At 53.3% G+C, this 13,791-nt stretch overlaps 1 protein-coding gene across 3 annotated transcripts in view; it reads left to right on the top strand.

Annotated features, from left to right (window-relative positions):
* The window catches only part of RPS6KA1 (ribosomal protein S6 kinase A1), a 37,564-nt gene extending 24,360 nt beyond the window's left edge, over positions 1–13,204 (top strand). For all 3 annotated transcript variants that reach the window (XM_068969576.1, XM_068969577.1, XM_068969575.1), the window contains 8 exons: positions 1,419–1,544; positions 1,943–2,032; positions 2,441–2,599; positions 9,773–9,934; positions 10,165–10,241; positions 10,523–10,640; positions 11,854–11,991; positions 12,346–13,204. In XM_068969576.1, coding sequence (XP_068825677.1) covers positions 1,419–1,544; positions 1,943–2,032; positions 2,441–2,599; positions 9,773–9,934; positions 10,165–10,241; positions 10,523–10,640; positions 11,854–11,991; positions 12,346–12,468 — 993 coding nt within the window. In that variant the 3' untranslated portion in view covers positions 12,469–13,204. The remainder of the gene's footprint in view (positions 1–1,418; positions 1,545–1,942; positions 2,033–2,440; positions 2,600–9,772; positions 9,935–10,164; positions 10,242–10,522; positions 10,641–11,853; positions 11,992–12,345) is intronic.
* Positions 13,205–13,791: the final 587 nt, after the last annotated feature.

The raw sequence follows: 13,791 nt of genomic DNA, 5'->3' as shown, positions 1-13,791 counted from the left end.
GGCTGTCCTTTTCTTCTTGGAAGCCACAAGGTAGAACAGCTGAGAACACAGGCACTGAACTTGAACAGACTTGGGTTCAGGCCCTGCTGCCACCGGGGAGCCCACTGCACCTAACCTCCTTCAGCCTCAGTTTCCCCACTTTTAAAACAGGGAAAGCAGCGTGGTTATGAGTTTCTTTTTTTTTTTTAGTACTTTGAAACTTTATTTTAAAAATATTCTGAAATTTGAATTTTTCAAGAATCACCATCTGCTTTCCTTTCATACACGTTTGGTCCTAATAAGCCCCATGTGTCTGTGTATTCAGTTGCCTGGTCCTGTCTGACTCTCTGAGACCCCATGGACTGTAGCCTGCCAGGCTGCTCTGTCCATGGACTTTTCCAGGCAAGAATACTGGAGTAGGTAGCCCTTCCCTTCTCCAGGTTGTGAGTTTCTTGACTCAGAGCCAGAATGTTGGAGGGCCGGAGCATAGCCAGGTTGGTGGGTATCCACCTGACCGGTGCGGGGGGCACTCGGATCTCGTCCCACTGTCTCCCACTTGCCTACTGTCTGAACTCCATGGGAAATTTAGAGTTGAGAGGCAAGAATGGAGACTTTGGAGCTCACTGCCTGGGTCAGAGCTTCCAAGGTCAGGGATTGTGGAGGGGACACTTTCTGGTATCTCAGTTTCCTCATCTGTAAATGGGGGTAATGATAGAACCTTTCCTCGAGGGTTGTTTCAAGGATTATGTGAATTATATAGCACAAAGTTATGTGTAAAGTTAGGGTGACTGTGTGATTTATTATCTAACTGGGATATCTTGGTCCCAGACAAGTGTTAAACCAGACTGGATGTGAGGAGAACAGACGTGAAGCAGGGCCGTGTGTGGGCTGTGTGGTCACCTGGTGAAAAGGGCTCAGAATAGTGCCTGTTACACACTCAGCATCACAGAAGCATTTGATACAGTTAATGTCTTAGAGCCTCGAGACATCCCACAAGGTGGGCTGTGTCACCCAGAAAAGGGAAACAACCGGCCAACGGCCACAGGAAGTGGCAGGGCTGGGACCTGGCTCGGGCTCCCGTGCCCCTCAGGCCTGCCTGGGTTCTCAGAGCCTCCAGCTCTTCCGTGTGTGTGTCCTGGCTCCTTACCTGCCTGCTCCAGCACTCGCTGACCACAAACTGCAGCCAGGCGCCCGGAGCCAGCAAGTGTGCCCATCACAGAGTGCAGAAAACAGGCCCGGAGAGGGCCAGGTCTTCTGCCCCAGGCCTCCTGTTGTTGTTCAGTTGCTAAGGGGTGTCCGACTCTGTGACCCCAAGGACTGCAGCGCACTGGGCTTCCTTCTTGCCCAGTGCCACCTCCAGGGGCCCAAGGCCTGGGGTTCTGGGAGATGACTCTCCATTCTAGAGCACGTAATCAGTCCCACCTCTTGGTCTCCTGCAGCAATTACATGGGAAGAACCTGGTTTTTAGCGATGGCTACGTGGTGAAAGAGACGATTGGTGTGGGCTCGTACTCGGAGTGCAAGCGCTGTGTCCACAAAGCCACCAACACTGAGTATGCTGTCAAGGTGAGCCTCGTGACCTCGTCCAGGCCAGGCCGCTCGGCTAGGGTGGAGGTGGCGGGTGATGTAGCCGTGGTCCTCTGGTCGGGGAGGGGTGGTGCTGAAAGCTCTGTGGATGGGTGAAAGGTGTGCGGCTGAGACTCCACGCCCTGCAGCATGGGGCTCTGCGGCAGGTCGGGTGAAAGGTGTGCGGCTGAGACTCCACGCCCTGCAGCATGGGGCTCTGCGGCAGGTCGGGTGAAAGGTGTGCCGCTGAGACTACACGCCCTGCAGCATGGGGCTCTGTGGCAGGTCAGGTGAAAGGTGTCTGGCTGAGACTCCACACCCTGCACCATGGGACTCTGTGGCAGGTCGGGACTCTGGAGTTGATCCTCCAACACCGCCACGTGCACCCCTTTCCTCAGGTCATTGACAAGAGCAAGCGAGACCCCTCGGAAGAGATTGAAATTCTTCTGCGGTACGGGCAGCACCCCAACATCATCACTCTGAAAGATGTGAGTGGGGGTTCTTGAGGGTAGGGTGGGGACATAGGCCAGTGGGAGTCCTTGAGGGTGGGGTGGGGACACGGGCCCTCGATTCTCGGGCGGGTCTCAGGGTGGCCATTCCTTTGACTTCTGACCCTCCTCTGCTCACGGATGGGAGGTCCACTGAGGCGCCTCTAGTCTGGCTGTGCCAGGTGCCCTCCCTGGGTGATGCTGGCATTCTCTGAGAGCATTCTTGCCCTCAGGACAGAGCCAGCATCTTGTCCAGGGGCCCAGGTGAAAGCCCTGCCAGGGTGATGAGACCCAGAGCAGAACACAGGCCCCAGGCTCAGGTCTTGCCTCCCTGGCCCGGCGAGCTGGTGACCAAGGAGCCCAGGCCTGGCATCGAGGGGAGGGGCCTGACGGCGAGGTCTCTGGCAGGTGTATGATGACGGCAAACACGTGTACCTGGTGACAGAGCTGATGCGGGGAGGGGAGCTGCTGGATAAGATCCTACGGCAGAAGTTCTTCTCGGAACGCGAGGCCAGCTTCGTCCTGCACACCATCAGCAAGACCGTGGAGTATCTGCACTCCCAGGGGGTAAGTCTTGAGTAGAGGGGCGCCGAGTGGGCCTGGGGCCGGGGGCGGCCTGGGGTCTTACCATCAGCAGAGTGCCTGGACCATGACTGGCCCAGACAGTGGCAGTCTTCCACCAGCCAGACAGAGGGGAGACCCGAGATGGGTGAGTGGGCAAGTGGACGGAGGTAAGGAAGGAAAGGAGGGATGGATACGGCCACACTGTGAAAAGGAATGTTTATTCAGGACCTAGGCAGGCATCATGCTGAGTTCCTTCTTGGGTTATCTCAACTGATTTTCACAACTCTATTAGGTAGATGCTGTTCCTGGCCTCACTTTATAGTTAGGGAAGCCGAGGCTCAGAGATGTGAGCTCACTTGCCCAAGGTCACACAGCCTGGGAAGAAGGGAGCCAGAGTGTTTGACTGAGAAATTTGGGTGGGGAGCTACAGATGCAAAGTGGTTTTGAGTTAGGAAGCAGCAAGATCACTGTGGGAGCTTCAAGGCTTCAGGGAGGAATCTGGCTGCGGGTTCAGGTGTCAGGACAAGAGGAAGTGGATATAGGCAGAAATGCTGCTGGAAACACAGGCCAGTTTCTTTACAGTATTGTGGTGGTTTTCGCTGTACATTGACATGAATCAGCCACAGGTGCACATCTGTCCCCCGATCCTGAGCCCCCCCACCACCTCCCTCCCCACCCCATCCCTCTGGGTCGTCTCAGAGCCCTGGCTTTGAGTGCCCTGCTTCATGCATCGAACTTGTACTGGTCATCTATTTCACATGTGGTAATAGACATGTTTCAATGCTATTCTCTCAAATCACCCCACCCTTGGCTTCTCCCAGAGTCCAAAAGTCTGTTCTTTACATCTGTGTCTCTTTCACTGCCTTTCATATAGGATTGCCGTTACCATCTTTCTAAATTCCATATGTGTGCGTTAATATACTGTATTGGTGTTTCTCTTTCTGACTTACTTCACTCTGTATAATAGGCTCCAGATTCATCCACCTCATGAGAACTGACCCGAATGTCAAAAATGCCTTTCTGCAGTTTGTTTATTGGATTCACAATCTCTGCAAGGTTCATACCTTTCATTCACTTATCACACCCCTTAAGTCCCTTATAAAACTGAGATAAAATTTGCCTACAGTAGATCTTAAGTGTACAAGTTGATGAGTTTCGTTAAGTGTGTACATCCACGTCACCTCCATAGTAAAACCTCCCTTTCAGATGCCACTGACTTCTTGAAGAGAGCAGTTCTGTGGAATGTCCCACCTTATTTACTTATTTATTTGGCCGCACTGCAGAACATATGGGATCTTAGTTCCCCAACCAGGGACTGAATCCGTAACCCTACATTGGCAGCACAAAGTCTTAACCCCTGGACCAGCAGGGAAGTCCCGGTCCCTCATTCTGAATGTGTTTGCTTCCTTGTGGCATCATTTTAATTGTTTCTCTATTGCTTATATTTCCTGTAAACGGCAAGGTGCTCCAAAGTCTTAATTAGATTTCACTTCAACTTCTTTTTGGGAGCAAGGAGTCAAAAAGCACTCCATGGGAGGTGCAGTGAACTTCGCACAGCATCGTGTCCGGGAGCCAGTGTCTCATTGCCCCCGTTAGTCATCAGGGGTTGGCTGAACGGGTCTGGGGATGGGTGAACGGGTGTGAGCCAGTGGGTGGGTGTGAGGTGTATCATGGAGAGCCTCACCAACCTTTCATGCGGTGGTTTCAGCCTTTCGTGACATTTCCCTGAATCAATCATTTATTAGAATTTGCAACAATAACAATGTGTAATTCTGTCTAACTTATTAGGGGGATTCTTTTGTGGAAAAGAACTTTACCTTATCACCAGAGGTCTAGTTTGGTTTCTGCATGGCCCTGTTTGAAGCGGTTTTGTGTTTTGAAATGACCAGTGCAAACAGACTGATATGGAAATACGTCAGGTCAGACGGTACATAGGGTGCCTTTTCCTGTTTTTTTCTCACATGAGTACTAGCTAGCATCACCCGAAGAAGGTTTAGAAGATAGAGCTGAAGTGGTGAGTTTCCAGCAGGCCACCTAAAGCTCAGAGCAGGGATGGCTGTGCCTCAGAGCTTATAGGATATTTGTTCCCTCAACGAGGGATTGAACCTGCACCCTCAGCTGTGAAGCTCAGAGTCCTAACCATTGGACCACCAGGAAGTTAGCCAGGGAAGGGCTTTTCTAGAGTGAGAGCTGCTTCCAAAAGTAGTGAGCCTCTCTATGAGGGGTAGGTGAGCTCCAAGTACAGACATTCACTCTGTAGAGGTGTCATGGGAGAATATTATTTCTTGCCCAAAGGACATCTTTGGGATTTTGGAACCTATGGGCCCTAAAGTTTCTCCAGGCCAGAATACTGGAGTGGGTAGCCTTCTCCAGGAGATCTTCACAACCCAGGACTCAAACTCGGGTCTCCCTCATTGCAGGCAGATTCTTTACCAGCTGCCTCTAAAGTTTCTGACCCTTTCCAAATACTAGGGGAAGATGATGAGGAAATTGGAAGCTCTCATGAAGGTTTTTGGAGGGAGATTCTCAAGCCGCTTACACTTTGGCAGCATCTGTGGTCCAGAAGCCAGAAATCTCATAACAGCTGAGGAATGAGAAGGGGGTGACCAGTTCTGGGCCCTCCTATTTGTTTTAATGTTAACTTCATATTGAAATATCACATTAACAGGTCATCATGTACAATTCAATAAGTCTTCAAAAAATGAAGACACCCACGTAACCAGCATCCAGAGCAGACAGGGCTGTGCCTCTCAGCTTAGTTCCCTGACCAGGAATTGAATCCACACCCTCAGCAATGAAAACTGGGAGTTCTAACCACTGGACCACCAGGGAACTCCTCAGGGAAGGGCTTTCTAGAGTGGGAGGTGAAAGATTTCTAGTTCCCCCCAACCCCCTCGAGCCCCTTCCACTCTCCCTCCTCATAGATAACCATGCTAAGCTGACATCTAATTAGATATAAATGTGCTCTTTCGTATCTGACTTCAGCCACTCAGCATTCTCTCTGAGAGGCACCTGTGATGTTGTGTGGCTTCATTGCTCTGTGGTTTCTGCTGTGTGAATAGACCACAGTTTAATTATCCCTTCTGCTGTTAATGAACATGGATGGTTACTAGTTTCGTTATTTATTTTTAAAGAAGGTATTCAAGAATGAAGGAGTTGATAGTGATGCTGGTCCCTTCGGCATATTGCTTCACAAAGCTGATAAAGTAAGACTTTGATGATATTCAGGATTCTGCTTCTCTTTTGGCTGCTCTGGGTCTTGGTTGCAGGATGCGGGATCTTTAGTTTTGGCTTGTGTGATCTGGTTCCCTGACAAGAGACGGAACTGCGTTCAGAGCCCCCTGCACTGGGAGCTTGGAGTCAGCCCCTGGACCACCAGGGAAGTCTCTGTTACCAGGTTTTTGACTATGACAAGTAATGCTGCCATGACATTCTTGCACTTGTCTCTTGTGAACACTTGTCCACTATAACCTGGGTGTCAATATGTAAAGTTGTTTTACATATTTATACTCTCCAGAAGTGTGTGAGAGTTCTGCTACTTGCCAACACTTGGCATTTTCCATCTTTTTAATTATAGCCACTCTAAGAGATGAGGAGTGGTATCCCATAGTGCTTTTAATTTACGTTTTCCGGATGACTGGTGAAGTTGAGCACCTCTTCGGCGGTTTATTGCCATTGGACAGCCTCTTTTATGGAAAGTCGGTTCAAGTCTTTCATCCATTAAGTGAAATTGGGTCGTCTGCTTTTTTTCATCTTATTTTGCAAGAGTTCTTTGTTTAATATGTGGAGCCCTTTCAAGTCTCTAGCTTCCTCAGGGCCCCAGGGTGCCGAGAACAGCCTGTCTGAGAACTCAGTAGTGCTTCGCACTTTGACTTCTCTGTTTAACCGGACGACTTATGTAGAACTTCACCCTTTATCTGTGTGTGTGCAGCTGGTCACAGGTGCCCTAATGCACATCCTCCCATGATGCTGGCGAGGACAGAGCACTTTGCTGCCACTGGCATCACAGAGCACTTTCCGCAGGCCAGACAGATTCTAAGTACTTTACACATGCACTCACTTAACTGTTTCAACAAATCTGTGAAGAAGGTGTGAGTATTAGGTCACCCATTTTATAGGTGAGGAAACTGAGGCTCTGGGAGCTTAAGTAAAAGTCTCATAGCTAAACTGGCTTTAGAGTCTGTGCTTCTCCCTTGCATATGATTGGCTGCTGCTTTGGAAAACATCTGTGGCCTCATTTTCCTGCCCTTCTTGTCCTCTAGTTTTTAAGGGCTTCTTAACAAGCTCTCACTGTATCTTGATATCCAGCATGAGGGTGGGGTTCACCCAGGAAGTGCTGGGGTTACTGTGGCAGCTGCTGTCATGTTCCAGGCCCTGCGCTACATACTCCTGGTACATAACTTGTATGCGCCTTCCTGTAACGCTGGGGGCTGGGCACTCTTATCAGCCCCGTTTTACAGGTGAGAAAACCAAAGGCTGGAGAGCTTGAGTGACACGTCATGATCACACAGCTGCTGCCGGCAGAGCCAGGATTCACACGCAGCCCGTCTGCCTCCTGACTGAAATCACAGCTCCACTAGAGCCACAGCCTGTGACTCAGTGGCTGCATTTGGCCTGCTCAATGCGGGTATTTTCTTGGTTTGGTAATTTGGCTGCTTTTGAAACCTGGGCCCGAGTTGCTGCGTAGTGATTGTCAGCTGGAGTGAGCAGCAGCTGCCTCTGGAGCCTGTTGGCCTGGCTCCGCAGGGACCGTGCAGGGATCCTCATAAAGCCAACTAACTGGTGAGATTCAGCCGATCTAACGTGTAAGGTCTCCTCTGCTTCGGAGGTGTGATTCATTCATTCACGGCAGAGTTCACGTAGTGCTTGCTGTGGGCAAGTCCCTGTTCTGGGTCCTGGGGGTGAGCAGGCATTCCACAGGGAGATATGGCTGTTCACGGTTGAAGGACCCCTCTCTGACCTGAGCTCCAGGCACTGGAGGGATGTGGTGGACAATGAGGCTAGAAAGGACAGCTCAGCTCTCCACACCAGAATGGGGACTTCAGGCTTTATCCCGAAGTAGTAGGGAGCCAATGAAGGTTTTTCACAGCTCTCAGGGAGGTACCATGAGCTCATGGGAGAAGGAAGGTGAAAATGAGTTTAGTCTGGGATTGTTGGGCTTGAGGGGCTAGGGGACATTCAGTGGTTGCCATCTGGTCAGCAGCTGTGTGATGCTGGACTCAGAAAAGTTCCGGGTTAGTGTCGGAGATCTGAGAGTTGTCAATAATTAGGTGAGTTAGTGACTCTGAATGGAACCATGCAGAGGGAGAGGGTGTGGATGAAAAGCAAGTGGGATGCGTCAGCCTCCTCCGGTTAAACACGAGTACATGGGGCCAGGGGAGGGTCATGTGCTTAAGGCCTCGGCAGTGTCATTTGTCCATTTCTTCAGCAGGCATTTATTGAATACCTACTGTGTGCTGGGAACTGTTCTTAATGCTGGGATGCAGCAGTGAGCCAAACACTCATGGAGCTTACATTCCAGTGGGTGGGTTCTGAAGACGATGAGGTGAATCTCCAACAGTGGTACATGCTGTGGGTAAAGATAAGCAGGGTGAGGAGAGTAAGGAGTACTGGTCTGTGGTTGCTGTCTTATATGGAATGGACCAGGTGGCGTTTTGTATTTCATATGGAATGGTCCAGGGAAGCCCTTATTGGTAAGGTGACAATTTGAGCTGAAACCTGAAAGAAATAAGAGAATGAGCCAGGCAGATGCCTAAGGAGAGAGTATTCCAGAAAAAGGGAATAGCAAGTGCAAAGGCCCTGGGGCAGGAGTGTGCTTAGCACTTTGAAGGAAGAGCAAAGAGGCTGGCGTGGCCAAAGCCAGCTGAGCAAGGAAAGGAGTGATAGAGTGCCAGCGATGTGGGTGAGCGGTAGGGGAGAGAGGAGGTGAGGCCACCAGGCCATTGTAAAGACTGTTCTTCCTAAGAGGGGAACCCTTGGAGGTGACATGATCTGACTTACATTCAACAGGATCACTCTGGCAGCTCTGTTTAGAACAGGCCATAGGAGATGAGACAGAAGCAGAGAGACCGGTTAGGAGGTTGTTGCCGTAATCCAGGGGAGGGATGATAATGGCTGGGATCCGCATGCTGCTAGTAGAGGGGCTGAGAAGTGCCTGGGCTCTGGACATTTTTAAAAAAACATTTATTTATTTGACTGTACCAGGTTTTAGTTGTGGCACTCCGAATCTTTAGCTATGGCGTGTGAGATCTTGTTCCCTGACCAGGGATCAAACCTAGGCCCCCTGCATTGAGAGCACAAAGTCTTAACCACTGGACCACTATTCAGGGAAGTCCCTGGATATATTTTAATGGTAGACCCAGCTGTGTTTGGTGATGGATTCATTGAGGAATATGAGAAAAAAAGAGGAATTAAGAATGACTCTAAGATTTTGACCCATGCAATGGGAAAAATGGAGTTGCCGTTAGGTCACATGTGTGGTCCCCCGCTTCCCAGGTGGTGCTAGTGGTAGAGAACCCACCTGCCAATGCAGGAGACATAAGGAGACATGGGTTTGTCTGATCCCTGAGTTGGGACGATCCCTTGGAGGACAGCATGGCGCCCACTCCAGTATTCATGCCTAGAGAATCCAGTGGACAGAGGAGTCTGGTGGGCTACAGTCTGTGGGTTCTCGAGTCAGACACGACTGGAGCGACTTAGCATGCGTGCATGTACACACCTGTGTGGCACGCAGATTTGAGGAGTTCACTGTGGACGGTGAAGTTAGAGCTGACAAGTGGCTCAGTGATAAAGAACCCGCCTGCCAATGCAGGAGACACAAGAGACTTGGGTTTGATCTCTGAGTCAGAAAGACCCCCCAGGGTAGGAAATGGCAACCCACTCCAGGATTCTTGTCTGGAAAATTCCACGGACAGAGGAATCTGACAGGCTACAGTCCATGGGGTTGCAAAGTTGGACGCAACTGAGCACGCGCACGCACATAGACATTGACCTAGAGGGTTCAGGTTGATAACACCAGCAGCAGCAAGGCCCCTTGGCAGCCCCTTCCCCCCTTTCAGATTCTGGGTCCTTCTGCCCCCTCTCTGGGCCCATCTTCTGACTCTCCCAGCCCTGGCAGTGGACCTGGGCCCCGGCAGCCTGCCCACCTGGAGGACTGACCTGGCCCCCTGCCCCCAGGTCGTGCACAGGGACCTCAAGCCCAGCAACATCCTTTACGTGGACGAGAGTGGGAATCCCGAGTGCCTGCGCATCTGTGACTTTGGCTTCGCCAAGCAGCTGCGGGCTGAGAATGGGCTCCTCATGACACCTTGCTACACTGCCAACTTCGTGGCACCCGAGGTGAGCGGCCCAGCCTCCTCAGCTGCAAGAGTGAGGGGGCGCCTGGCACGAGGGCCTTGTGTCCCTTCCAGAGGCCCCACGCTGTCCAGGACTCCAGTCTGTGTGGTCTCAGTCCAAGTACCAAGGCAGGATCAGCCCACGCCTGGGACCCTTGTCCTGCGTTTTGGGGAGTAGCAGGCAGGCATGTGCCCCTCAGCCCAACCACCCTCCCCTGCCCACCTTCCTGCCAGGTCCTGAAGCGCCAGGGCTATGATGAAGGTTGCGACATTTGGAGCCTGGGCATTCTGCTGTACACCATGCTGGCGGGGTGAGTGCCCCGCTGGCCTGCACCCTGTCTGCCCCCACCCCTTCCTCCAGCCCTAGTGTACAGGCTGGGATGGTGCTTGTCTGATGGGAGAGACTCATCCCTGCTTCAGGAAGGGCTGGAGACAGGGATGTGGTGCTGCCTTTGGGAGCTCCACCTTGGGGAGAAAGTGCCGCCTTTGGGGGCACCCACTCCGAAGGGGGAGATACAGTCCGCCCCCCGCCACCCCAGCTGCCTCAATGGAGGCCAGAGGCCATACCCACACCGGGTGGACTTTCCTCCAGATACACTCCTTTTGCCAATGGACCCAGTGACACGCCAGAGGAAATCCTGACCCGGATCGGCAGTGGCAAGTTCACTCTCAGCGGGGGAAACTGGAACGCGGTTTCGGACACAGCCAAGGTGAGCCTGTAAGGCCTGGGCCCTGCTCACTCAGGGCTGGGGAGGCAGGGTCCCATCCCAGGACTTTTCAGCGTTTCACAGACCGGGGACTGGCAGCCTCATTTCTCCAAGTGGAATATCCCACAAACCTCTGTTGCTGTACTTCTGCAAGTGGAAGATTCCCAGGCAGACTGCTCCCCCTCCCCCGCCCTCTATCTCGTGTATTGTTTGGACAACTTGGTGATCATTCACTGGCCCTTCCTGTGTTCTGGGCCCTGAAGGGGGACAGAGGGCTGCATCGTTACGGCCCCTGCCTCGTGGGGGCTTAGTGTGAGGGGACAGACAGGTTTGCACACAAGAGGACAGAGAGGCAGGTCCTCCTGGTCAGAGGTATAGGCAGTGGAGACCCAGGCAGGGCTGCGGGCCACCAGGCAGACAGGCCTTCTCAGAGGAGGGAACATTTGCGCTTTCAGTACTGAACAGCAGGTCCCAGTGGTGGGGACCTCTGTGTAGACGCTGGGTTGAGCCCTCAGTGAACAGCACCCCTCACACTGACGTTATGCTGCTGCTGCTGCTAAGCCACTTCAGCCGTGTCCAACTCTGCGACCCCAGAGGCGGCAGCCCACCAGGCTCCCCCGTCCCTGGGATTCTCCAGGCAAGAACACTGGAGTGGGTGGCCATTTCCTTCTCCAGTGCATGAAAGTGAAAAGTCAAAGTGAAGTCGCTCAGTCGTGTCCACTCTTCGTGACCCCATAGACTGCAGGCTACCAGGCTCCTCTGCCCATGGGATTTTCCAGGCAAGAGTACTGGAGTAGGGTGCCATTGCCTTCTCCGATTGACCTTATGAGTTGGGTACTTTTGTCATCCTGTTTCTCAGAGGGGAAGCTGAGACTCAGAGGGTCAAAGTAACTTGCCCCAGATATCCAGTCAATGAGCAGCAGAGTGAGGTTTTGATCCTTCCCAGCCCCAGCCTTTGGTTCTTCCCACCTTCCTGCCTGGCTTCTAGACGGTGAAAGAGGAGAGAAAGGGCCTTCCAGGAAGAAATCCCCAAAAAGGGCATGTGCCACTCGAGGAGGCCCTGGAGCAGCGTGGAGAATGGATTGCAAGGGCTACTGCAAGGGTCCAGGCGGGAGATTGCAGGAAACAGCTGCCTTAGCCATTCCCCATCAGCCAGGCCCAGCACTCTGCTCCCCTGCTAGCCTCTCCCACCAACCCCTTGCCTGCTCTTCCCCAGGACCTGGTGTCCAAGATGCTGCACGTGGACCCCCACCAGCGCCTCACAGCCAAGCAGGTCCTGCAGCACCCGTGGATCACCCAGAAAGACAAGCTTCCGCAGAGCCAGCTGTCACACCAGGACCTGCAGCTTGTGAAGGTACCACCACCCTCGGCTGCTGGGCCGCAGGGGCCCAAGCCAGGGTTCCGTGGGCGAGGACTCAGGGGGCTAGAGCCAGGAGACGCCACACACGTCTCTCCCCAGGGAGCCCCCGTCTGACATGCCGGGGTGTCGAAAGTGCACTCGTGGCCCCCAGTCCTTTGGGGGCAAGCACAGCTCCTGCACTCTGAAGCCTCCAGTCTGAAGGAGGAGGCAGGACCCATAACCATGAAGAACCACCGAGGCAGGATTAACAGGGGACCGGGTGGGCTGTAGAACCCTGGGAGGGGCTGGCTCGGCCCTGGAGCGCATGTACCTCCCACCCTCGTGAACTGAGTCCCCCTTGTCTCCCAGGGAGCCATGGCAGCTACCTACTCGGCGCTCAACAGCTCCAAGCCCACCCCTCAGCTGAAGCCCATCGAGTCGTCTATCCTGGCCCAGCGGCGGGTGAGGAAGCTGCCGTCCACCACCCTGTGAGGGGCCCGAGCATCCAGGCCGCAGGGCGGTGCTAGCTGGATGGAGGCAGCGTGCTTCCCAGAGGAAGCAGGCCTGAATCCCAGGGCCAGAGGGAGCGGAGCCCCGAGGGGCCCAAGAAGCAGCCAGCCCGGATCACCCCAGGGAGGGTGTGAGAAGTGCCTTCTCCTTCCCCAGGACGGACTCTTCTCGGCTCAGGCTCTGCTGGTTGAAATTGATTCACTGTACAAACTCTTTATCTATTTTTAAGGACAAAGTGGCATCAACCACCATGGATTTCTACAAGATCCATTTGCCTTTCTGGGAGCAGAAGGAGCCAGTGGAGCCCCAGGAGGGCGCTGAGTCACACAAGGGCACTCTGTGGCTGAGACCCCTTAGGGACCCCTTAGGGATTCTCCCAGGGGGACCCCCACGATTGGCCGTCTGTAGCCATCTGCACCCACCTCCGAGGCAGTCCGGCGTCCCCTCCCAGAGCCTTTGGCTGTTTAGCAGAACTTGCTCTATCCCAGTTGGCTCCTTTTCTGTTCTGTTGTGCTGCAGCGGGGGAGGTCTGGAACCACTTTCTGCTAGAGGAGAGGACCAAGGCCCTGTGGCTCCCAGCTCCAGGCACCAGCATCCACCCCTGGGTCCCCTGCAGTCAGGTCGAGCAATCCCTGAAGGAGCATCGAGAAAGCACTTTCCGGCTGACTTCTGTTGGAGTCCGCCACAGGACAGAGTTCACAAGAGGCCTCTGGGGCGGGCCAAGAGGGGCAGGAGCTTTTTTCATTTCTTCCTCAGCTGGTAACTCAGGGTTCATCTGTCCATGGCCTTTCTAATAAACTTACAGTTGAATTGAAGCATGCTTGCCTCTGCTTGTCATCCCTGGATTTGCCCACCCTCTGCTGTTGGGTGTTGAGGACTTCAGCCGTGACCAGTACTGTGCCTGGGCCAGTTGGCCCACTGCTTGGAGCTGAGTTGGGGAGCAGTGGGAGTCCCACTGACTCTGCCCATTTCTGCCAGGGATTCCATCATGGTATTGATAATCAGTCAGTTCAGTTCAGTCGCTCAGTCATGTCTGACTCTGCGACTCCATGAATCGCAGCACGCCAGGCCTCCCTGTCCATCACCAACTCCCGGAGTCCACCCAAACTCATGTCCATCGAGTCGGTGATGCCATTCAGCCATCTCATCCTCTGTCGTCCCCTTCTCCTCCTGCCCCCAATCCCTCCCAGCATCAGTCTTTTCCAATGAGTCAACTTTTTTCATGAGGTGGCCAAAGTATTGGGAGCTTCAGCTTCAGCATCAGTCCTTCCAATGAACACCCAGGACTGATCTCCTTTAGAATGG

This window comes from Capricornis sumatraensis, chromosome 3, assembly GCF_032405125.1.
Source record: "Capricornis sumatraensis isolate serow.1 chromosome 3, serow.2, whole genome shotgun sequence".
Classification (NCBI taxonomy): Eukaryota; Metazoa; Chordata; class Mammalia; order Artiodactyla; family Bovidae; genus Capricornis; species Capricornis sumatraensis.
The sequence above is the reverse complement of the archived record's forward strand: the minus strand, read 5'-3'. Positions and strand labels throughout refer to the sequence as shown.